Here is a 27,629-nt window from a genome sequence, read left to right as displayed (position 1 = left end):
CTAACTCACAGGACTTATCTACTTGGCTGGAAAATAAATAACCACACAAATTCATACCAGTCAATCTACTTTCTAAAATATTTTGGAGTACAAAGGACCTAAATTCATATGAGAAAATAATCAGTATATCAAGGAATCGGGTTCAAAGCAATACAATTAAAACCGGTTACCACAAAGAGCTGAAATCTGAGGAATACTAGGAATTACTGAAAGCCTTTTAGGAAAAAAAAAAAGGTTTGCCCAACTGCTATTGCAATGACAATGATAAATTTCACTTCTTAATGACCTCATGTGGAACGCATTATACTGGGCAGAATACAAACACATTCAAACATGATAGGCATCTAAGGGATACTAATTATGACGACCTTCTCCCAAAAACGAAAAATGATTTTGAGCAGAACTCTGAAGTATTTTTAATGCTTTTTGGAATCTTTTTTTCCATGTAGGAATAATCAACTACATACAAACAGTTCATGGAAAACTCAAGCATTTATCTTAGTGAAAAGAGGTGGAAATAAAGTCCAAAAGCTCCACTTCTGATCCATTTGAAAAAATTTAAATTTGGAGAGCACATTACTTCATTTTTAAAGTCTCTGTACCCAAAAAATAAAGCTTCAATATTTGACAAAGCCAATAATATCAAACAGCAGCCCACCAGTCCCTAAAGGAATGATGTCAATTGGTATTTCTTAAATTAATTCAGTGACCTACAGTAATGTAAGTTCTTTATACATAATGTCTGTCAGTGGGTAATACAAAAATTCCACAATCACTTCTGCTATCTGAACAAGAGCAACTGAAAAAATAGATCTACAGCAGTTCCTTAATTCCTACTGCACCTGCGTCTGTTGCTTATAACAATATCAGAAAAATTAAAATTAGCTTGCTAGAACTACCATGCTACAAATTAAATACAAGTTTAACCAAGATTTCTGGGAATGTCTAATCAGTCAGCTTTCTGAGCAGACACTCAAAGTCTGTACAATTCCTTTTACCAGCTATGGTTTAGAGTTCCACATGTGCTTCCACACCTCCTTTTTTAACTACTTAGGAGAAAGTGTGCAGCAACATTCCTCACTGAAGATTTCAAAGGTCTCGGGACATGAACATGCTCTAATTTAAAGGATTTGTCTGTTATTTCCAAACTTCCTTCCTCTACATTCACTGTTCCTGAGTACAGAGGTGGTCCATCAGAGAGACCAGCAGAAAATTTAAGAACAAAGAGCTCCAACTACATCATGCTAACAAATCACACCACACATTAAATTATACAAAAAAAAAGTGTATTTGGAACAATGCACAAAAAATTTTGACCAGAACTTCACATTCAAATGTCTAAAGAATTCTGAGCATTTCAGATCGTACTACACCATCAATTCCAGAGAACGGTTAATAAAGTATAATATCAGATATAGGGTATGTCTAAGACCAAAGGAGGCTAGAATATCACATATGTAGATTTTTTGCATGAATTATTTGTCTAATTACAAATGTAGGTGAAATGAGGATAAACATAAATTGCAACCTAAACGCATTCACTGAGCTTCCCTACTTTGCTGCCTATCCCTTCTCGTCTCCCTGGTCTACGCGTTAGCCCACCCCCGGGCCCAGCGAGGGTTCAGGCCCCAGGATCTCTTCTCTTTCTCTACTCACTATCCAGCTCAGAGGTCAGCAAACTACTTCCTGTGGCCTAAACCCAGCCTACCACCTATTTGTATAAATAAAGATTTATTGGAACGCAGCCACAACCTTATTTTTTATTTAATTATTGTCACAATTTTCCACGATACAAGGGCAGAGTTGAGCGGTGGCTACAGAGATGGCAGGGTGCATGTGGCCCTTTACAGAAAAGCTTCTCCAACCTTTTCTATAAGGGATCTTGCTCAGATCCATAGCGGTTAGTCTGTACCCTGACAACGCCCAAAATGCTATCTTCAGCCCTGACCCAGATTTGCATTCCAACTCCTCACGCCACATCTACTGTTGGATTTCTAGTAGGCACACAAATTTAACATGTTTAAAACTGAAATTCTGATTTCCACCCACTCCCACCTGCTACTACACCTTTCATGTCTCAGTACACACATTTTCATTCATCCAATTGCTTAGGCCAAACAACTTTAGAATCACTCTTGATTCCTGTTTCTCTCCCATTCCAAATCCCAACCATGAACAAATTATATTCTCAAAATATACCTGGAAACTGGCCACTTTTCACGCACTCCAATGCCAATGTGCCTTACATCCTACTTTCACAGAGCATCCAGCGTGATCAGACTCCTACTGCTGAAAACCACCCAGGCCACACGCGTAACTGTACTGCACGACGGGGGCCCCCGGTGACAGCCCCCTTGGGGTTCCCCACACGAGCCTCCTGTCAAGCATGGTCTTGCCCAGGATCTTCGCACTCGCTGTTCTGTCTGAAAAATTCTCCCCCCAGATACCTGGTTGGCTGACTTCCTCATTTCTTCAGGTCTCTGCTCAAATATTTATTAAGTCAAACGAGAGGCCTTCCTTATTCACTCTCTAAATTAGTCAACTCTCTAGCCCTACTGTCATGGGATTCCTGAGAAACACTCCAAGACTGAGCTACGTGTGCATTCGGGGGAGTGCTGTCGGAAACAACCTCTGGAAGGAAGTGACGGAATCAGGACAGGCAGAGGGAGAAGCTGAACGCAGTGCAGCAGCTGTAACCAAGGCCACAGCCACCGCCACAGCCACCTCGGTGGGAATGGCCCTTCAGAACCATCCCAACTACGGCAAGGGGCTGGGTGTCCGAATTCCCATATCGGTGCCCCAGAGAGGGTGTATGACCTTGGGTAGGACACCCATGCTTCAGGGAAATCAGGGAAATGCAAATTCAAACCACAATGAGATACTATTTTACACACACTAGAATAATCAAGAAGACAGAAAATAACAAATATAGCAAGGATGTAGACAAACTGGAACCCTCACACATTGCTGAGGAATGTGGCATATTTAAGATGTCCCGTAAGTGGCCGATTTGTAACACTTCTAATTATCTCCACTCACCATTGAAACCAGTCACAAATATGTATATGTTCATTACAAGACAGCTTGGTCAGTAACTAGTACATATTCACTGAGACTCTTAATTATTGTAAACAAATTTAAAAAATGCCCATTATCTAATCTACTGAATCAATGTGTTTATCTAGCTATAAAAATATCACTTTGGTATACGTAAATAGAACTTTATTCAGCAAGAGTCATACATAACCAAACACAAAAACACACACACACTGAGTCACATATACTCTATGACAAAGACTTTTCTAGTGCAACAGTGTCACGCAAGTGAAGGCATGAAAAGTACAATGGGACAAGATGATATGACAATATGTTTTCTCTTTTTCAGATTAAAGCTTAGTTATAAATTTCACGTGGCAGTAAACCAATATAAATGGAAAGCTTAGGAACAATAACTTCTCATGTATCTTCCAGTAAAACACCCTCAAATTCAGAGATAGCTCTAGATAAGAGAACTGATTAATGAACCATCTTGTATATAGTCAATATTAAAAAAGAAAAAAATGAAGGCACCTCATATAAATGATCAGCAAGACTGTAATATTTGACAACAATGTATTTTAAACACCCAAATAAAACACAAAACCCCGACTGAGGAAACAGGATGTGTAACTAAAACCATATTCACTTTCCACAGCTTTGCAGGCTAAGACCGAACACTCCACCCACGTCAGCACTTTGGTCTTAATGATATATCGATGCAAAGCTAGAATAAAAATGGTGCTAAGATGTGTGCCATTTATAACTGAGAATAAATGTTTCTAAGTGCTGACAAGTTTCTGTCAGTTAAATTGCTTTTACGCAGAAATATTTTTCCCTAAATGCTTCCTCTAGTATTTTTGTAATTAATTTATGTTCTGAACTAATAATTAAACAACTTTTGTGTGTGCTGGTTATCCAAGTTAGTAATATGTACATTTAAGGCATTGATTTAAAGTTGAAGAAACCATTCCATAACAGAAAATTAATTCCTGTCCTTAACTATCTTAGAGTAAAATGTGCCTGCCTAGGAAGCAATGCACCAATAATAAATTTATGATTCAATATGGACATCAGCCCATATTTTAAAACTTGCAGATCTATACAACCAAGCACATTAAATAGTCCTCGTAGGTAACACAAGCGTGAGTAACTCACATAACTCAGCACACTCCACGGTGACAGCCATCCCAACAGCATGTGTGCATTTTAATTCCCCATCCATTTTTAAAACAACCTGTAGATGCTGTCGATGTCATGAATGAAATCATCAACTTGAACAAAAAAAGGAAGGATGGAGGGGGGAGGGAGGGAGGAAGAGGGAGAGAGACAGAGAAGGGAGGGAAGGAGGAAAAGAGAGAGGGAGGGAGGGAGGGAGGGAAAGAGGGAGGAAAGGAAGAAAGAAGGAAGGAAGGAAGTTCTACAGATGTTTCAGGCAGTCAAACAATAAGGGAATATTATGAACAATTCTGCATTATAGTTATCCAATATCCTTGATAAATTAGAGTAAATGGATAAATGACCTAAAGAGCACCTTAACCTCTGTGAAAAACCAGTTTTGTTTTTTTTTTAAGATGTCAGTATGGTATAACACTGATTAAGTAATTTTTTGGTCTCTATATAAAACAATTCTTTGAAATCCCTGAAAATAAAAATACATACACAGTAACATAAAGCTTTCTTCAAAGAGTAACCAGATTCAATATTCATGTTTAGAGCAATGACATTCACTATAATGAATTTAAGTGGGAAAAATCACTCTGCTGGATTGCCACAGGACTGCCCTCTCTGTGGCAATGTGACCAGAAAAGTGAGCAAAATATTCATAAACTAACCAAGAGACATAACATGCCAGGCCTTAAAAAATAAAAAAGAGACTCAAATTGCAAAGTATTAAAATCACTCACAATACTTTCTTTAATCACAAAGCAATTAAACTAAAAATCAATTTTACAAAAAGAAGAGATGTCCTAAAATATTGGAAACCAAGCAATATACTTCTAAATAAACACTGGAGAAAAGACAGAAATCACAAAGGAAATTTAAAAATAACCTCAAGTGAATGAAAATTAAAACACAGTATATCAAAATTTGTGGGAAAAAGCTCAAATAGTACTCATAGCAACACTTCATAAATTGCTGCACGTTAGAATCACCCGGAGAATTAGTAAATACCCAACTGTACTCCCTATTGATTTAAACAATTAAATCACAACGTCTAGGGTTGGGAAACAGGCATTCATATTTTTTAAAGACTCAGATCATTTCAATTTGCAACAAAATTTGGGAGCCACTCGTTTAGAAGAAAATGTGTATCTTTAAAAATCAAATTTCTACCTTAAATAGAAAAACCAAAGCAAATTAAAACCAAAGTACATAGAAAACAGGAAATAAAAATAAGAGTAAATAATAAAAAAATAGAAAACAGACAAACCAAAAGCTGCTTTTCTGAACACATTTTTTTAAATGATAAACCTCTAGTTACAAAGACGAAGAAAATGGAGAAGACACAAATTATAAATACCAGAAATCAAAGAGGATGTTCTACAGATGTTTCAGGCAGTCAAACAATAAGGGGATATTATGAACAATTCTGCATTGTAGTTATCCAATATCCTTGATAAATTAGAGTAAATGGATAAATTGCTTGAAAGACACAAATTACAAAACTGACTCAATAAGAAGCCCATCGTCAATCTCAAAGATTGAATTTATAACTACATGTCTTCTCAGGAAGGCAATTCTAAAACCAGATGGCTTCCCTGGTCAATTCTATTAAATATTTAAGGAAGAAATGAGACAAATCCTACACAGAGTTGTTTAGGAAAGAAAAGAGAAGAAGGAATACTTCCTAACTTATTTTATAAAGTCACCAAAAGCAGATGGGCATTACAGAAAAAGAAAATGACAGATCAATACACCTCATAAATGTAGACGTATGTGTCTTTAAAAGAAATATTACCAAATCAAATCTAGCAACATACAAAAAAGGATAATGCATCATAACCAAGGTGTGGCCTCTCCAGGAATGCAAGATTGGTTTCACATTTAAATACCCAATCAATGTAATTAACCATACCAACAGATTAAAAAACAAAGCCATACCACCATCTTGACAGCTGCATAAAAGCAAGTGACAATAGTCAATACTCATTTCTGATTTAAAAAAATAATAATTATCAGCAAAGTTAGTGCGAATTATTAGGTTAGTGCGAAAGTAATTGCGGTTTAAAGAGTTATAATTGCAAAAACTGCAATTACTTTTGCACTGACATAACAGAAATAGAAAGTGTGCAGTTACCAACTTCTTGCCATTGAACTTCAACCTTCCCTTCATTGCCTTGCTTGGTGACCGCGGAGCTGGGCCCTGTATCATTTCTTCTTTGCCAGCTGCCATGACGCTAAGTAGAGGGTGCTGAAAGAACATTGTAGGAGGAAAGGACTTCTCTCTCTGGTTCCAACGCGCTCTTCTCTTCCTGCTCCTTCGGCAGCCAGGAGCACAGGGGTGCCAGGCGCACGACCACCCCCCGCTGGTGTCAGCAGCCCTCCCCTGCGAAACTTCCCAGGGAGATCCAGCGGCCGCACCCCAGGGAGTTTCCCCAGCCAGTCTCACCAGCGCCACCCAGCGGTTCCCCAGAAAGTTACAGTCGCGTCCCCGTGAGCCTCTTCCCAGAGAACTGGGCCAGCCCCCAGGTGTTGGCTCCCCTCCACCACACACCCCAGGAACAAGCAGAGAATAAAGCACACTGGAACCAGAAAGACAAGCCCCTTCTTCCGACCACCACAGGAGGCTTCCAAGACAGTTTCAGTGACGCCTCCACGGGCAGTTTCCCAGCAAAAACCAAAAGCACCCAGAGGACAGATTCTTTAGTAAACTGTATTCTATACAATGGGATCCTATCCAGTGCTACAAGGAAATGAGCTCTCAAGCCACGGAAAGACATGGAGGAAACTTAAATGCAGATTATTAAGTGAAAGAAGCCAGTCTGAAAAGGCTATGTACTGTATGATCCAACTATACGGCACTGTGGAAAAGCAAAATCATGAGAGACAGTAAGAAGAGCAGTGGTTGCCAGAGGTTCAGGGGGAGGGTGGGGGGTGAACTGGGGGAGGACGGGGGACTTTTAGGGATGTGAGACTCTTCTGCTCGATACTGTCATGGTAGATACATGATATTATGCATTTGTCAAAACCAATACAACTGAACAATACAAGGAGTGAACCCTAATGTAAACCATGGACTTGAGTTAATCATATTGTATCAATGTCGGTTCATCAATGTTAACAACTGTACCACACTAATGCAAGAATAAGGGAAACTGTAGAAGGAGAGAGGAGATATGAAAGCTCTCCGTTCAACTTACTTTCGGTTCAACTTTTTTGTAAACCTAAAACTGCTCTAAAACATACAGTCTACTAATTTTGAAAACACACACACACACATTTTTAAAATTTCACGGAACTTCTGGTAAGCAGAATTCTAAGCGGACTCCAATATGCCTGCCCCCTGGTGGACACACTAGGCACGACCTCTTCCCCTTTGTGGACAGGACTATAACTATGATTGTGTTTATTCTGTGTTAGATTATGTCACATGACAAAAGTGAAGGGATTCTACAGATGACATTAAGGTCCCAAAGCATTTGACTTTGATTTCGTCGAAGGGAGATTATTCTGAGATAATCAGGTGAGCCCTTAAAAGGGACTGGCCCTTCCTGAAGGAAGAGTCTCAGAGCCTGAATGATTCTCTTGTTGACCTTGAAGAGACCTTGGGAGGGGCCATTGTAGCAAGGCCCTAAGAGGGTCGTCCCAGATTGAGAGCAGTTTCCAGACAACAGCTAGAAAAATATTGGGGCCTCAATCATATACAACCCCAAGAAACTGAATTATGCCAAAAACCACATGAGCATGAAAGAGAACTCCAGGAGATCACAGCCCACCCGAGATCTTAATTTTAGCCTGTGAGGTGCTGAGCACAGAATCCAGCTATGCTGAGCCCATTAGCATAAGGTTTGACCCATGAAAACTATGAGATAATTAATTTATGTTGTTCCAAACCACTAAGCTGGTGATAATTTGTTACATAGCAATAGAAAACTAATACAGTCTTTTACCTTTAAGCTGACAAACCACCAAAGTCAACAAATTACACTAAAAGAAGTCACTTGGGGTTTTGTTTATTCTGAAAAATGAACTGAATTTCAAAGTCATAAAAATGGAAATTACTTTAGTTTGCATATAACTGGTGTTTGACATTTTGAAAAGCCAAATTACAAATAGCATATATGACACAACCGTGGCCTATTAAAAAAAATGCATAAAAAGGAGTAAAATGCAAGATCAAAAGTATCAGAAGAAACTTTTAAAAATGCTACTTAGGATTTTTCAAATTGTTACCAAGTGATCATTTTAAAACAAACACACATATGCAGGTTCTGCCCCCAAAAAAAGTACAAAGAAAAAACAAAATTTTAAAAATCTGCAAATAAAATGTCATGAGTCCTGAATTTCTGCATAGAGATTTTATATAATTTTCCAAAAGCAAAGTCAATGGTTATGTTTCTCTATGTGCCAGTCTCTAGAATATAAAAAAGTAAGAGCCAACCAAGTGAAACAGATGAAAAACAAAATCCCTCATACCATGATGTAACACAAGGAACAGAGTTTAAAATTCTGGTGAGGCAAACCATTTTTTAAAAGATTATGTATATTCTCTGCTATGGAAGAGAATATTGAAAATCAAAGATCTGAAGATTTTTATGACTTTTTATGACAGGTGAATAAAAGGGTGTTTGATTTTTCTGTTTGTTTTCTTTTCTTATTAAATAGTTAAAAAACTAATGGTATCATTCTCATAGATAGTGTTCTTTTTCTCCTAGCCTTATCACTCTGTGATTCCTCAGACTAAATTTAGACTATGTGTATTAGACTATCTTATTAACATTAAAAAGTACTTTAAAGGGAAGTTCATACATTATGTTAAGCACAAAAAAAGGATATAAAAAATTAGTAAATTAAAATGAGAGTGAGAGGAAGAAATAAAATATTAGTAATATCTCAGTAAGTGAAATCTGAGGAATATTAAATAACTACAGACAAAAATGTTTATGGCCAATCAAGGCTTAGAACTGGTTAAGAAAATTATTGAAAAACATAGTTTCTATTGCATTGAAAATTTATTCTAATAAATGAATGGATAAACAAAATGTGGTTCAGCCATACAATGGAATGTTATTCAGCCTTAAAAAAAAAAAAAATGAAGTGCTAGTACATGCCATGCAATGTGGATGAACCTTGAAAACATGTCAAGAGAAAGAAGCCAGAAGTTAAAGGCCACATGCTGTATTTTCATTTATAAAATATTCAGAATAGGTATATCCATTCTGGGCATGGGGGACTCCTTTGGTGATAATGAAAATGTTTTGGAACTAAACAGAGGTGACACAACATTGTGAATGCCAATGAACTATATGATTTAAATGGTTAGTTTTATGTTATGTGAATTTCACCTCAATTTTCAAAAAGCTAATCGAGTCAGTCTAAATATTAATGACATTACATGTAGAACATCTAATCCCAATTTCTGTCAACTCTTGACTGTGCAAATAACAATCACTAGCACATGAATTATTAATTATTCCATTAAAGAACACACTGAAACTTTATATGTGGTGCTTGAAAAGTCACATGTTCACTGCATTACTAATAAAATATTAAATTTCTATCCTGTGCTAGGCATATGGTGAATAAAATTTGCAAAGTTTTTCAGAAAATTCTATGTAATGATATACCATAATGGCAGTTCACATAATTGTACTAAATAATATGCATACTCTTTTTTCTGCCAATTATTTAATTGGGTTATCTGCCAATTATTTCATGGGTTACTGTCCAATTCCATGTCATAGCAAGACTAGATGTAGCCCGAATTTTGGAATCTGGTTTAGACCACTAGGATTAATAAACTAAGTACTAATCAAATTATGAAGCCTTTCAACCAAATAATCCACTTTTCTTTAATCTTTGGAAACATTTTATTAAATTTCCAAAGAGAAAAATAAAAGTATCCCATACAAAAGGTTTTAACCCCCAGTTTGAAAACAATAATTTTAACCCAAAATTTAAGATTTTTCAATATAGTTGGTTCATTTTCTAGGAAGAATATCAAAAAAGTCTAACCAGAGCAAACACTTTTAAGGTGCTTTTTCAGCTTAATATAGATAGATCTGCAAGCATAACTTTTGTCCATAATTATGAGAACTGCCTACTTTGTTCAGTAAACCATAAATGTGTCCTATGTAATACAGAATTTAAGTCACAACTGAGAGTTTAACAACTAATTGACATTATAAGGCAAGCACAATGTGATATGAGTCATAATATCTTTAACAGAATTAAATTGAGCACTAATTTTACATAAAAATATTAATAAAGTAGATGCTAGACCTGAGCTGTCCAGTACAGTAACCATTAACCACATATACCTATTTAAATTTAAAATAATTAAAATTGCACAAAATTAAAGATTCAGTTCCTTGGTGGCACTAGTCCCATTCCAAGTATTCAACCATCGCATGTTGCCTAGCAGCTAACATACTGGACAGTGCAGGTTTCCACCACTGCAGGAAAGGCATCATTTTACAGAGTTGGATTCACATACACTGAACTCATGAAGCTTAAGCTTCAGGCCTCCTCGCTTGAAAAGACCCTTCAGAGACCCGGGAGGGGCCTTAGCAATGTGTTCTCACGATTACGTATTCCTATAAAATTTGCAAAAGAAGTTTTCACCATAAAAATGTCTTTCTCTTTCCACTCCCACTTCCCCTCCACTGCCCTGCTTCTTGTGTCAGGCGGTGCGAGTCACAGTGGGCCACGCCGGGGTCCAGCAGAGGCAGGTGAATTGGTGCGCCGTTCAGTGTGGGTTTAGTGTGCTATGCAGTGCACATGGTTGCAGTCGTGGTCATGGGTGGGTAATCACTGCCGTCTGCTCTACTGCAGGATTGGCTTCCGGGATTACACCTCTCTTCCCACTCACCTGGAGACAGGAAATGAAGGTGCAGAGTCGGATGTCTGTCGGGACAAGCAGAACTAGAGGCGTGTGGTAAGTAGAGGAGAAACAAAGTGTGAACGTGGACAGTTAGAAGCTAGTCTGTCGGGAATTTTTCCAATCATGAGATATGAAAGAGTGTAAGCAGATGATTTAGTTTTTAATCAATGCCTAGTCAAATCATATTTCTCTTACTAGGAAAATAGCTCACAATGCACACAGAATTCTGTGCATCGTACAGAGATGCAAAGATGCATGATGCACAGAAATGCATCATTTCTTTTCTTTTTTTGATGAGACTCGCATGAAATAGAGCTTTCAGAAACCCTGTTTGTAGACCACAGACCCACAGCAGCTCTACAAACACTCAGTATGTCTGAGTGCAGTTGCCTGTTCTACACACGTCAACTATTAGTAACAAAAACAAAATTTTATTAGCCGGGCTACAAGCCAGGCTAATTCATCTCTCAAATCTCTCTGTTGGAAACCATATTGTAAAAGCATTGTCACAGAGAGAGGCAATCAAAGACTCTACATCCGTAGATGCGGGGAAAAAATTGTCTAAAAGTACAATCAGCAGTTTAAAAATGTTATTTTTGTAAATATTGTGGTGGTTACGTTATCAGACATCTTTTCTTCAAAACCGATCTGTTGTGATTTCTTCTTTCATTCTAAATAAATATTGGCTTTTGTACATAAAATTGTGTTTGCAATATTGTATTTTTTTTCTTAAAGAGAACTTCGCCCAGCAGGTCTACGTTTCGGGTCCCCAAGAAAACCTTCATCTTCCCCTGATGCTAGGAAATTATGCTGGATTAAAATGTATATTTGCCAATTAACCACTCTACATTTTCATTTCTTCACTCCATATGCATTACAAAACCAATAATCCAGTCACATCATTGTCAATGAACCCCAGGATTTAAAAGGGTTAATTTGAAACACATCCCTTCCCTTCTGCTCACTGTGGACCTTATCTGATATCTCTCCAAGCTTCAGCACAAAAAGCTCACATCTCACTACCACTAATACAAATGTCATTCCTGGTAATTAGGTTACACTGAGTGCCTTACAGCTTTGTCTTGCTAATGACTAAAATTCTTACCACAGTGACAATTATGCTTATTCAACAACCAAGACTTTTCTTTGAGTACACCTTATATTGAACCAAATGCTGGCTTGATGATATCAGTTAATTTAAAATAAAAAATAAAAAACAAACAAAAATTTCAGAACAAAAATTTCCGAACAAAAAATGTCACAACAATAATACACTCCATCTAATTACATTTAGAAAAGGTTCTAAATGATACCAACATTTATAAAAACCACCTTTATGTGTTATGAAAATGCACTTACAATAGAAATCTAAAAATGCCCCAAGCTAAATGCCATTTACGCACATATTCCTTAAGGTATATTTTATTTATATTTTATTTCATGCCCTTTACACTTCATTAAGGCATACTTCAAGTAACCTAATTTCTCATGATTGTATTGCAAAGATATTCTCAGCCTGAAATTACATCAAATAAATAGTAAATCAAATTTCTGAAAGCTATAGCCATAGGTGGAAATCAAATGAAATGCCTAATTTCACATAAATGGCTAAAGCTTTAAGTGGATTGAATTTATATAATTGCCTAGGGACACTTATTCAGAAGTGTTTTTGTTGCTGTCTCCTATAGCTGTGGAATAATGTTATTCTAATGTATGAACAGTATTCTGGCAGCCAAGACAAAAAGATTTCAGTGGCATTAAAAAAAAAAAATGAGCAGTTATGTTAAAAAATTCAAGAACTGAACTTGGACATGGAATATACAAATTGTAGTAGTTGACCCTGATTTTATACACTTACTAAAGATAAAAAAAGAAAGAACAAATTTCTTAACTAGGAGGATTGGAAGAGAGAACTTAGCACCCTGACCCCAAAAGTTGTTCTTTCGTGGAGACAGAAGATGGAACGGTGGTTCCCAGGGGTTGTGCGGAGGGAGGAACGAGGGGGTATACTGAGTTAGTGATTAATGGGAACAGACGTTCAGTTGGGAAAGATGAAAACTTTCCGGAGATGGATGGTGGAGATGGCTGCACTCCACGCCATTGAAATGTACACTTCAAAATGGTTAAAATGATGCATTTTGTGGTATGTCCATTTTACCATAAAACTTGACATTTCTTTAACTCTCATGCCTATTGACATGCATTTCCAAATTTATAACTCACAATTCTCTAAGGGAGTGACCCATCATGATGCATATTTTAAAGGTGCAGAAAGAGTAAGCAACTTCCTTGAGGTCACATACCTAGTTACTGGCTGAGCTGGGTTTCACTTCAAGCAGTGGAACCCCAGAATTGTGTATAAATATTGCTAATTTATGTACCAAACTCAATCCTAGAATTTGTTGTTCTGTCTTTTTTAACAGAAGGCTTCATCTGAACAGAAGAGGTATAAACTCCGTGCAGATTAATACACATTTAAACAAATCTTGATTCAGAATTGTTCCAGAATCTATACATGCCTCTGTTAACATAAAGGCAAATAAATCTGAACATCCCACTTCAACAGCGTGATGCCCTCAAGACTCCTCAGCTAGAAGACATTTTATACCACCATGTTTCCCCGAAAATAAGACCTAGCCGGACAATCAGCTCCAATGCGTCTTTTGGAGCAAAAATTAATATAAGTCCCGGTCTTATATAAGACCCAGTATTTTATATTATATTATATTATATTATATTATATTATATTATATTATATTATATACCCAGTCTTATATTATAGTAAAATAAGACCTGGTCTTATATTAATTTTTGCTCCAAAAGATTCCTTAGATCTGTATAGCTGTGCATGATGTATAACTATACTACATTAAAAATTATATTTTAAATACCGAGACTCTTAATACAAAGGAATTTTATATATTCCGAAGTAATTTTCTTCATTGCCCAATAATTAAAACTCTGTGTATTTTCATCGACATTTTACAATAGATCATTTTAAAAGCCAAATAAATATTAAGCAATTCTATCACAAAAGCAAAACATTTCAAACAGTTGCCGTATTTCCACTGCCTACCCTTTTATAAAATATGTGCATTTTGGGGTCAGAGAATTATGTTACTTTTGATGACCACCAGGCAAAAAGCTCTGTCAAGTGACTTTCAGGTTCATATAATATAATGCCATTATAAGCAATTACAAGGCTTAATGGAATGCTAGCTGTTTGTACTTCTAGCATTCCCCTAAATCCATGTCATTTGTCATTTCATGAAGTCATTTAGCTTTCCTTCATCAATTACCTCTCAGGTTTTCCAGCCATCATTTTTAAGATCACTTCACACAGTCTTTCTTCACCTTTCTATGCTTTTCACTTAAACATTTACATACTTTGATTCCTTAAGGATGTCATGTTTTGACAAAACTATTCTGTGGTGCAGGGGAAAACAATCAGAAGAAAATGGTGACCTGGGGAGTGTCAGGGCAGAGGTTGATTGGTAACAGACACCAGAGACCTTTCTGGGGTGATGGTAATGTTCCATATCTTGATAGAGGTTTGGATTAAATTGGTATAGGAATATGTCAGAATTCATAAGGTTCCCTTAAGATTTATGCATATCCATTGCATTTAAATTTTATCTCAAGAGAAAAAAATAAAAAACAATAATATGCATGCATGCTGCAGTACTTAGGGGGAAAGGCCTACAATTCAGTTTTAAATGCATCATAAATAAATTAGGACGAATTGTTGGATGAATAGAGGGATGAGTAGATGGATAGACACGTAATAGAAAATGTTTGATAAAATATGAGCGGTGGATATACTGGTAATCACTGTGAAATTCTTTCAAATTCTCTGTTTGAAAATTTCCATAATAAAATGTTATAAATTTTTAAAAATCACTTCTTCATAATCCTTTTCACTGTAAAATTCACCCAGTAAAAAAAGAGGAATCAGCTAGCATTCCCAAAGATTTTAATTATCCCCTTGCTTGATCCTATCAGGTATTTATTAAAACTACGCAAACACTTAAAACTAAATAAAAAATCTTGTTAAATTTATGAATAACATTCATCCACTCCTTCATTCATTCACATATGCCTTCTACGTACCTGATGTCTCCAAGTGCTAATAAATAAAGATAATTTCATAAAACTGTCATTATTTGCAGGTGACATGATACAGAGAGAACCCTAAAGATTCCACACAAAAAAAATTGTTAGAGCTGATAAATGAATTCAGTAAAGTAGCAGGATACAAAATCAATATTCATAGTTTGGTTGCATTTTTGTATATCAATAATAAACTATCAGAAAGAGAAATTAAGCAAAAAATCTCATTTACAATTGCATCAAAAAAATAAAATACTTAGAAATAAATTTAACCAAGGAAGTAAAAGGTTTCTACTCAGAAAATTATAAGACATTGAAGAGATAAATTAAAGAAGATACAAATAAAGGGAAATATACCGTGCTCAGAGATAGGAAGGATAAACATTGCTAAAATGTCCATTCTACTCAAAGTGATCTATAGATTCAATGCAATCCCTAACAAAATACGAATGGCATTTTTCACAGAACTAGAACAAACAATCCTAAAATTTATATGGAACCACAAAAGTCCCCGAATAGCCAAAGTAACCTTGAGAAAGAAGAATAAAGTTGGAAGTATCATGCTACCTGATGTCAAACTACACCACAAGGTTATCAGCAATCCAAACAGCAGGTACTGGCATAAACACAGACACACAGATCAATGAAACAGGACAGAGACCCAGAAATAAATCCATGCCTATATGGTCAATTAATCTACGACAAAGGAGGCAAAAATATGCAATGGTGGTAAAGACAGTCTATTCAATAAACGGTGTTGGGGAAAATGGACAGATACATGCAAAAATGAAATTAGACCACTTTCTTACACCATATACAAGAATAAACTCAAAATGTACTAAAGACTTAAATGTAAGATCCAAAACCATAAAACTCCTAGAAGAAAACACAGGCAGTAAACTCTCTGACACTGCTGTTAGTAATATTTTTTTCTACTCTATCTCCTCAGGCAAGAGAAACAAAAGAAATAATAAGCAAATGGACTACACAAAGTTTTTGCACAGCAACAGAAACCATCAACAAAATGAAAAGACAACCTACTGAATGGGAGAAGATATTCACTAATGATACATCCAGTAAGGGGTTAATATACGAAATTTATAAAGAATTCATACAACTCAACACCAAAAAAACAAATCCAATTGAAAAATGGACAGAAGGGCCTGAACAGACATTTCTCCAAAGAGGACATACAGATGGCCAACAGACATGAAAAAATACTCAACATCACTAATCATCAGAGAAAATGCAAATTAAAACCACAGTGAGATATCAGCTCACATCTGTCAAAACAGCCATCATCAATAAATCAATATATAACAAGTGTTGGCAAGGATGTGGAACTCTCGTGCACTGTTTAGTGGGAGTGAAAATTGGTGCAGCCATTATGGAAAACAGTACGCAGAGTCCTCAAAAAATTGAAAAATGGAACTACCATATGCCCCAGCAATACTACTCCTGGCTATCTATCCAAAGAAATCCAAAACACAAATTCAAAAAATATACGCACCCTTATGTTCACTACAGCATTATTTACAATAGCCAAGATATGGAAGCAACCCAAGTGCCCATCAGTGGACGACTGGATAAAGAAGAGGTGGTACATATACACAATGGAATATTATTCGGCCGTAAAAGAGTGAAATCTTACCATTTGCAACACCATGGATGGACTTAGAGTATATTATTCTAGGTGAAATGAGTCATTCAGAGAAAGACAAATACCATATGATCTCATTTGTATGTGCAATCTAAAAAACAAATGAACAAACAAAACAGAAACAGACTCATAGATACAGAGAACAAATTGACGGTTGCCAGATGGGCGGAGGTTAGGGGGCTGGGTGAAGTGGTAAAGGGATTAAGAAGTACAAATGGCAGTTACAAAATACTCACAGGGATATAAAGTACAGCACAGTCATTAATATGGTAATAATTATGTATGGTGCCAGGCGGGGACAAGACTAATCTGAGGGGATCACTTCATAAATTATATGAATGTCTAACCACTAAGCTATTCTCCTGAAACTAACATAAAAATGATATTGAATGTCAACTGTAATTGAAAATAAAATTTAATTAAAAAAAAAAAGACAACATCATTGCAGTACAATGTGATCTATAGTAAGTATTACATGAATATGGCTCGCAGGGCATTTTCTGAGCCATGAAGGATGAGTTAAACTTTTCCAGATGGAGTACAGGGAGGAAAGAGTTCATTCTAGACCGTGGAAAGTTGTATAATTAAGCATATAATACAGAAATTTTATTTTACAGCTAAAACTAAATTACATTGGCTACTTCTTGAATACATCAAAGTATCTCAAATTAATGCACATACAATGGTCCCTTACTGCTGTTGGAAGTCTGCAATCTTTCCAGTCACCAGTATAATCTAGAGATCTCTTACTTGCCACTGAACCCAAGATGCGTGTATTTCATTTTAAAAAATTAAAGGTATGTCTACATTTTATTTTATTACTATTTAGGAGTTTACTTTCATAACAAGTTTTACCTGGAACTCACTTTGTGAAACATAGCTCTGAAGCTCTGAAATCCCAAGAGTGAATGCTCAGGATTAGAACGGTTTCCTAGACCCAACGGCAAATAAAAACGCAAGTTTCTCCCTTCGCAACTTGGCTCAATATAAAATGACAAAGTGCTGTCTAAATTGTTTGCAATCTTAGATATGTTAAATAGTTCACATCTTCCTTTTTAAGGCACGCAAATAGTCCCATTTCCTTTAAATCTTCTTTAAGTCCCATTTCCTTTAATGAGTACTCTGGCTCTCTAAAAAACTTAAGCAACATTCTTGAACATGTGGTTTTACTTCAATAGATCTTATCATCTGCAAAATGTAGAGATCACTCTACATTCACACGCTTAAGGTAAGGATTAGACACTTGAAACATAAACAGCAGTGAGCACTTACTGTTCGACATAGAGTAAGAATACAAATATTTACCCAAACACGTATTCATGTAATTGCACAGATAAGCTTTTGGAACTGAGCCATGAGCTAAGGTGAGCCAGAATCCATCTTATCCTTTGAGTTTAACAACGAAGTCCTAGCTCATGGCCACTTCAATGTCATGACAGTTTTTCATTTGCTCCCTTCAAGATCCAAACTTCTTACTTCACGGCTCACCCAAGACTGGCACTCTTTACAGAGTTCACTAGCAAAGACCCTGGAATGCTTTTATCATTTACCTGTGAGTGGCTGAGAACAGAAATATCACTGGACCTTCACCTCGAATAATCCTCTAAAAAAATTCCCAGTGACTGAGCTGAGCCAGAGGTTCAGATTCGAGATGCTTTGTAATTTGTTTCAAACCCTGTTCTACAGGTACCTTCAAATGATACCTGGGCGGAATGAGATGTTTTGTTCTGGGAGCCTTTGAAAAAGTCAGGCAGGAAAGATACTGTTAGGGCCATTCTGAAGACTGAACACTGAATATAATAGAAGATAAATATTCAGAGGTTCTAGGGAAGAGAAATTTCTAAGACCAAAAAGATTAAATAGAAAACCTGATTTCATTTGCTAGTACATATAATAGTGATGGTTACTATTTAATAGAACGTCATTACCACTTTGAAATAGAAAGAAGTGAGAATTTTAAGCTACAACTTTGCGATACACTTAAGTGATCCAAGTCAATAAATGCTAAACGGAAAGGGACATTTCTGCTCAGAGTCAGACAGTCCGTAAATCTAGGAACAACCTTGCAAAATGATCTTTACTATTGATCAACGTATTAATCTCTATGCTATGGCTGCTCTAAGCAAAACATATTCTTCATACTTAACTATTAAATTGTAAATCTTGCCCAACATATCATAAAGATTTCAAAATAGTTAACTCTTCTTTAATGCCATAAGAGCAAACACTTTGCTTCAGGCTCAGTTCTTTTAGACAAGCCCATCACACTGACATTCTCTTCTTGAGAAACATGCTGAATTGAAGACCCAGATATGGGTCTTATTTTGCTGGAATGTTGGTTATACTCACATAAAAAACTGAGTGCTAGTGGTACTGATTTTCACTTTCATCTTTCGTGATCTGCTCTTGTACAAGTGTGGGCTGGCAGCGTTCGGGCTGCACGGCCCATTGGTTCAGTCCTGTCAGCAGAGTGCAGGAATTTGAATAGGCCTGTTGCTTTTTTATTCGCAATATTCTAAGAGAGTGATTGTCTTTACTGTTCCCTGATCTTGTATTTCAATCTTAAAGAAAATAATAGAGTAATTAGGGCCTTATTTAGCAAATACGTCATTCTGCTTTCCTTGTCTACATAAAAAATAAATGTTTGGCTTCTTATATACATGAGAAAACACATAAGGCAGTAGAAAAATGAATACTGAATACATCAAAAGAAAGAGAGATTTCAATAGTATTTTTTTATGTAATAAGGATTAAAGAAAGAAAAACAATTTGATATAAAAAATTTGGATGTCTGAAAATACTTAGGTGAATCCCTATAGTCCTAAAAAAACTTTACAAAATGATTTATATGTGAAAGAAACAGATCTGTCATTTCAAAAAAGAAAAATATTTTTTGCTAAAAGGAGTAAAATCTACATTACATTTTTTTTTTAATTACTTTGAGTACCTTTCTAAAGAAATGGCCAAGTGCCTAACAATTTTATTTTTACTTAAGAAATCGTATTCTGTTTTACTGACAATGTGCTTTATTTTAAAATTACAACAGTACAAAAGGTTCAAAGACTATCCAAAGTTCAAAACAGTCTACAATAACCCAAGCCACAGATGACAAGACTGCACCACCTTCGCAAATCTGTAAACGCTTGAAATTATATTACATAACCACAAACAAATAGGTACATATTCCCTAGTGAAATAGCTCCATAGTTGCCATGATTCATTCTTTCATTTTCCACAAGTACTTAGAAAGCAGTATAGTTCCTGATTTTAAAAGACAAGGAAGGAAAAGTGGAAAAATAAAACACAAAATATTTTGACAAATTGTAAACATCTAACAAAACGTGAATCTTTCTTTTCTCCTTTCACTTAAGTAATACTTACAGAAGTGCTTAGTCTGGGGGTCCTCAGTGAGCTACAGGAGGGGTTCCATGAATCTCCAGGACTAAAAAGGAGGGGGCTGCATGTCGATATGGTGCACACGTGAATGTGCGTGTGTGTGTGTGTGTGTGTGTGAGAGAGAGAGAAAGAGAGAAAGAGAGAGAGAGAGAGAGAGAAAGCGCCAGTCCTGCACTTACTTCTAAAGTAGAGATTAAGAGCTTCTTAAAGGTATCAAGATGTAGCAGAAGGTTGTAGTGTTTTAAACGTTTAATTACATGGAAGGACAATACCAGGTAGTCTTCTCAAAGTTGGGGGGCAGGGGGCGGCGTGTGAAGAATTTCAAGGAAACATAAACACAGACTCCCATTCAGGGTACTCATTAACCAGAGGTGTTAGCTACCCTAAAGAAGTTGGAAATTACATTGCTTAACATAAAACTCCTTTTTGAAAAATGAAATTAAAAGCCTGCCAGGGCACCGACAGTTCGCATAACATTTAATAAGACTAAAGGTAGGAACAAAGGTTCTCAGTTATCCACATTGCGTACGCTGAAGAAGTTCCCCAGCATGGCCTGAGCCCCCATAATGCCTTCAGATAACGTGCGGATGCAAAATCCTATCTCTTTATTGGAGCACACACACAAAGGGCCTCTCCTTCTTCTCATCTTCAGAAACAATGAGCCTACTCTTAAAAAAAAAAAAAAAAAAAAAACAAAAACAAGTCTGCTTGGCCAGAGTCTTTTACCTATCATCAAAAGAAGCCAGGCCTTAGGAAAGAAGCTGGCGAGGCAGCTTGAACACGGAAAGGTCCATACGTAGACTAGGGGAGTTGGGCACCCACAGATGGTCCTACGCGTGGTTCCTGAACTGGGAGCAGCAGGATGGTATCTAGCCAGTACATAACAAAGCACTGAAGATCAGCTAAACAGAGAAAGAAAGAAAAATCAACACAGCACCCTCATTTCACATTTATCAAACATCATCCTTTCACAATAGCCCGGAAGAATTAAGTAAAGGATGTAAAGATGCACATCTAATTGAATTCCAACCCAGATGAAACAGTCTGTGTTTCCTAGAAACTGAAACTACAACAGCTACATTTTGCATTTCAAAGGCAATAGAACTTGAGAGAAATGGTCTCTCCCAGGGAATCCCTTTGAGCTTTTCACAAACATTTATCATGGTAATTTCATAAGTTTCTTTACTGGACATATCAGCTCCCACTTGGAGAAATGCAGAGCCCAAGAACCCAATTCACAGCAGGAGAAAGGTAACAGAGACAGTACTGCGCAAAGCATGCTGGACCAGAATCAAATCAGAAGCCCAGGGCCCTGGCTCTAAAATTAGTTGGAAGGACGTGAGTTCCAGGGCAAAAAACGATCTGGACGTAGTTGCCCTTCCGTTGCTACCACCACATGTATACAAAGCAAACATAAGGGAACACATTATATTCTATTATACAGAGCCACTCGACCTCTCATCTGTCGGGCTTTATCTCATAAATAGCAAAACCCTCTTTGAGACCCTGATTAGAACATGATAACTGAGAATAAAAAGAGAAATTGGAGAACACATAAGGTAAGGCAAGATGTGGAAAATGCATTTGACATGTTCACAATTCCCACAATATGCCTCCTGTCTAAGCTAAACAACGTATGTCCCAAAACCATAGCTATTTTATCTAAATATAACACACTAAATTATTATTCTTCCTTTCTTTTGTGGTAGAAAAAAAACGGTTTAAAGAAGCACTGAAACTTATAAATTTTTAAGGAAAGTTAAAGATATCAAGTATGCCTTTCAAGCTGGTCCAGTATTTTTTTTTTAATCTGGAGTTATAATAGATCTATAACTCTGAGTCTATCTGCTGTTGCTAGCCTATGGGAGAGATAATCATAGATAAAATGTTTGTACTTGACAGCAACACTTCCTTAATTTACCAGATATTCCAAACTTAGGTTGGAATCCTTTCTCAAGCCAGGCAAGCAAAAGTAATCACTTAGAAAAGCAGTGGGAGCGCTACTTTAAACTATTTATTTTAAAAAATAACAAGCTCTGTTTGAAGAGATCTAAGGAGCATAACCAAGTATTTTCCTGGATGCTGGATGCACAAAATGAGACCCTTTCTCAGCTCATGAATACTTTTATTGTTTTCTCTATTACACCAGCAAGTCAACAGACACTATTAAAATTAAATATACTGTGCCCGTTTTTATCTTGAGGACAAAGTTCTGCATCTCACTCATGGTTTTTACACATGCAGCATCTCCATGCTCGAGGGCCCAGATGTGTAGCGCTTTTGTTAGAAAACAAAATCCAGATAAACCGGAGAGGAAATGCAACTCATGGTATAATGACATTCACCACTAAAGAATGCACTTTGGACTTTCTCAAGATTTCACTGGTCAAAGGAAAGGAAATCATGTGCTCACGAGCAAGTCGCTTTGTTTGCTGGGCCTTGGTCTTCTCACACATAGCAAAGTACTTTAACTTATTGGTTTTGTTAATCTATAAACTCATTGTTGGCAAAACCATTCATTATACCCTAACATCCACCTGTAATCAGCCACCAAAAAATAACATGCAGAATGAAAGATCACAAAGGTTCTTTCCAGCCTGATTAATCTTCAATTCCGTAATTTTTTAAGTCTGATCTTTGAGTGAGTAAGTCCATAAAAACATGGTAGAACACACAAGAGAGTGAGAAGTCCACACAAAACATGGTAGAATGAAATGACGACCAGAAGAGAAGAAACAATTTGCCAGTTGAAGATTAGCTGAAGAGCGATCTGCTTTTGTGTTAGTAGACAAAAGATGGCAGAGGATCACAAAGACAGAAATAAGATATGAGAAGGTAAGTCAGATCAGTTAAATCTTGTATTTATCAAAAAATAATTTTAAATAGTTCCAATTTTTGATTATCCATTTAATTAAAGAATTGCCTCCATCAGACTTCACCAAAACTACAAAAACTCTAGTTCTAACCTTCATAGAAAACATAGAAGTATAGTTTCTGTTTTCTTGTTAAACCTTCATAGAATGTCTAATCATGATGTGAAATAATTAAAATCAAAACGTCCCTAATTTCTGTTGAAAAAAATATTTATGCTCTTTGGGCAACAAAAGAATTCGTACTTAGAAATTCACATTTGGACAATCTATATTTAAAATTCCAAAATACAGAAAAAAAGCTGTAAGCCACAACATGTCTACCACAAAATTATTTATAACAGCAAAACTCCAGAAATAACTAAAAATGATTAAGAATGATCACATAAATAGTGCCTTACCCACTTGATCTTCTATTTTGAAGCCAATTAAAATGATGGACATAAAACCCAAGTGGCAACATGAAAATGCTGTGTTTAAAAAAAAAGCAAAGGCAATAAGCTGGAAGGAAATACACTATGTACTAGAAAAGGAATAGTTTTAACTAAACAATGTAAGAACATAGAAGCAAAATTGCTCATCATGGTGTTTCATACAGAAACTAGAAAAGTTAAACTAAATAAAGATGCATATTTAACTAAGACAGATATGAGTTGTCTTCCAAATCTTTCCTTCTTACGCTTAGATATACATATCACTGAATACTGAAAAAAGAATTTTTTCCATTGTGTAAAAATCCAAATAAAGTCACTCCAATTTTTTAAAACCCTGTTTCATTATACTTGGAATCTTGTCATTGAATTAATCTCAAATAATTTAACATTAAATCGTTACACAAACCTATCCTTATTCTTTTCTTTTTTATGAAAATCAGCCAAAACAGATCTTTGAAAAAATACAGAGTGAAAACAAAGAACTGTGTCAGCCTCAGTATCCTCAGCAATAAAAGTATAAAAATAACAGTCTCGAAAGATGTACACAAAATAATTTTAATTGTGCCACTTATCAAAGACTATTTTTTAATTAGCATTTCTTTTTATTTTATTATTCCTTCCTACCACCTAATCTAAAGGCCATTATCACATCATACTGTTTTAATTATCTGTCTAGTACTTGTTTTTATCTGATATATTTATATTTTATTTACTTGTTTATTATTTATCTGGCACACTAGAAAGTAGACTCTTGGGGTAAAGGAATGTTTTCTATTTTATTCACCTGCAGAGTTGTCACATACAGACATGTATGTTTTGCATATGTGAATAGCACATTACTACACTTATACAGTGCACAACCTGTACAACTGAACATGGCAGGCCTAGTTCTGAATGATTTTCATACATATCACAAAAAGCCAGAGATTTTTGTTATGGTATATATACATACCGTAACTTAACCCATTAGAATTTTAAGCATGGAAAGAGACCTTAATCATTAAAAATTATAGAACCATTTTTTTTTTATAGATTGCCATCTCTGCTTCATAAGAAATAAGGGGTTCTGAGTTTAAATTATTATTATATTCAGGAGTTCTGTACTCACTGTTTCCAAACATAAGTTCTCCAAACATAAGTTCTTTTTATAATTAACATCTGACAATCCTCTAGAAAAATAAAATTCCAGTTTTAATCGAAGTTAAAGGCTAGAACTATTTCCTGGGAAATCTAACTCAAAGTAAGCAATCGTTTCTTTACTTGAGATTATTCTAGCCACAAAACCGTGGCTAGAATAAACGAGAATGGAATGTAAAACCTTTCTCTTCTAGGTTATTGTTCGCAAGCTGGAGGAAACTGAGAGGCAAAAGAAAGCACCCAAAGGCCATGTGACAAGGATGCATAGAGGATGCTCCTTCTTCCCAGCAGACAGATGCCGACCAGTAAGACCATGGGCTACAAACAGCAAGCTTCTCATTCCCACACCACCACCACCGCCACCCCCCCACACACACTCATAACACAGAAATTACAACGTCTATTCCCCACCTGGCAAATATGAACTAAATTCAAATGTGTATTTTTCTACGATGTGCTGGGCACCATAGGATGAAATATGACAAGGAATCACTACTTGGCCCCAGAGGAGCTTCACTCCCACTCCCACTCCCACGAGAACAGTATTTGGCAGCGAAGGAGCACAGACAGGATGCGGAGTCAAGGTGGGGCCCGCAGTGAGAACGGGCCCTTCTATGCCTAGTCCCTGGGCAGGCGCATCTCAAACCCCACGGTCTTACAGCCCAGAGCGCATGCCTGTTCTGGAACTCTAGCCCCCGGGAGCTTATCTCCTCGCCTACCTCTTCCCCCCACACACTGCACAGCTAATGCCTTCATCTCTGCTTTCCAGAAATGGCCTTTCCTGGTCGCCCCTTCCATTCCCTGCTCTACAACTGCTGCCCAACCAAGTGCTGTGAATTGAAAAGTCAAACCGTGCGGGCCTGGCCCTCGTGATGTTACCGTTTAAATACTACAACTGAACAAAAGCCTTTGTGTTGACAGGATAACAGGAAGGGGAGCACCGGCCTCACCTAACCATCTAAAATGCCTCAATTGCACATTTGCTTTGGAAATACTGAGGATTTTTTCACTTCACTTTTTCCTTCCAGAACATCCAACACAACTTTTAAATCAGTTGGTAAAAACATATACACATAATAGCATAGATATTTTTAAGATGGAGGTTTAAAAAGTATCTCATTCAATCCCCCTCATTTCGAAGATAAGAAAATGAAGCCCGGAAAGGGTGAGTCACACAAGACCACACAATGTATTAGATGAGAATTCCTCTGTGGATTATAACTAATTTATACCTATGCCCCATGAAGTAGTCCATTTTCCAATAGAGTAAGTTCTCCCTATGAATCTACCCAAGTCCCAGGCCACCTTCGGGATAAGCAGAGGATGACGACCACGGTCAGTAGGGAGGAAGCCTGACTGAGCTGGGAAAGGTCGCAGAGGACACAGAGCTGTGGGCGTTGATTCTAAATGAACTTACCTCCCAGGAAACCTGGTAAACTCCACGTGGCATGGCACGCCTAAGCATAGGAGCGCAAACATTTACCCGTCTCCTCTGTCCCGTGTTCGACGTGGGGACATGTCAGTGTGCCGTTTCACATCTGTCCCCAGGCCGAGCTGCACAGGACAGAACCCTCTTCGACATATCTGAGGGACTTCAGAGTCCATGTTTTCAAATGTTCTCACACAACACTGAAACGGCTGAAATCATTCAATTCTCGACTATTATATTCAATTTAAAATATCATTAAAATCTCAACTATATCTAACTTAAATATTTTAATTCAAATATAATTCATATATTTATGTATTATTTATTCTGCTGCTACCCATTTTCTCTCCATTTTCCAATGTGGGGATCACTGTAAATATTGTAAAACTCAGTGTATTTTCAATTCTTTACATACAGCCATAAAGAGAAGGAGTGAGGACTAGAAGGGAGTAATCTGATTTTCTATCCATTATAAGGGGAGGAAAATTTTAAACGGCATTACAGATGTGAAAATTGAACTGTAAAGAACATAGCATGTGCATCTTGACAGCATCCAATTTCAAAAGGTGAAAAATGTTTAAATAAACTTTTAAATTACTTCTCCATAAATATCCCACAACATTAAGTACATACAGGCTTAGTTTCTATGAAAGTAATTTTTAAATGTACATTTTTATAAGAAATCAATTCCCTTGTCACTGGGAGAATGAAGTCTGTTACTATTTTCCTATATTCCCCTATTATTCATCTCTTGAATGTGTTTGTTTCTTTCCATTCATTGCAATGTCCTTTTCCTTATGTTTTAAAATAAGCTACGTATTCATGTATCTGTTGATACACACATTTATATTCTAGCTCAGCTGATACATCGGCAAATATTTCTATGTATACACACACGTCTATGTACATGATACACACATTATGTACATGATACACACACATGTCTATGTACATGATACACACATTATGTACATGATACACACACATACATCTATGTACATGATACACATACGTTATGTACCTAATACACGCACGCATCTATGTACATGATACACACACATCTATGTACATGATACACACACATCTATACACACGATGCACACACTTCTATATATATAATAGACACACACACGCAACAGGAAGGATGGTACAGTGGTTTAGATTCTAGAACAAAACTACTTGGTTCACGAGCTTACACGAGTTACTTAGCCTCTGTGTGACATGGTCTCCTTATCTATAAAAGGGGAATAATCGTACCTGCTTCTCAGGGTCTACAAATGACTAAATAATTTAATATTTGTAAAATGATTATTGTTGTGTCTGGCACGATTAAGTAGCTGTAAATAATGCTGAATTTCTGAAAACCTTATTTTTAATTTCCTCTTTCCTCCTTCTCCTTTTCCTCATCATCATTGCTTCCAGTGCAACGTCTTTATCAAGTTCTTAACTGTCAAATCCAGCATTATAGATATTGATACACTTCTTCACGTTAAAAAAGAAACAACAGGCC

General features: G+C 36.5%; 1 protein-coding gene across 7 annotated transcripts in view; it reads right to left on the bottom strand.

Annotated features, from left to right (window-relative positions):
- Positions 1-27,629, bottom strand: part of IMMP2L (inner mitochondrial membrane peptidase subunit 2) — a 706,765-nt gene that overhangs the window by 595,251 nt on the left and 83,885 nt on the right. Inside the window, exon 5 of one of the 7 annotated variants that reach the window (XM_033088459.1) lies at positions 9,320-11,071. The exons of the other annotated variants lie outside the window; for them this stretch is intronic. Within the exon in view, the coding sequence (XP_032944350.1) occupies positions 11,068-11,071 (4 nt within the window). The 3' untranslated portion in view covers positions 9,320-11,067. Of the gene's footprint in view, positions 1-9,319; positions 11,072-27,629 lie in introns of those variants that run through there. 7 annotated transcript variants of the gene reach the window in all.

Source organism: Rhinolophus ferrumequinum, chromosome 20 (genome assembly GCF_004115265.2).
Source record: "Rhinolophus ferrumequinum isolate MPI-CBG mRhiFer1 chromosome 20, mRhiFer1_v1.p, whole genome shotgun sequence".
Classification (NCBI taxonomy): Eukaryota; Metazoa; Chordata; class Mammalia; order Chiroptera; family Rhinolophidae; genus Rhinolophus; species Rhinolophus ferrumequinum.
The sequence above is the reverse complement of the archived record's forward strand: the minus strand, read 5'-3'. Positions and strand labels throughout refer to the sequence as shown.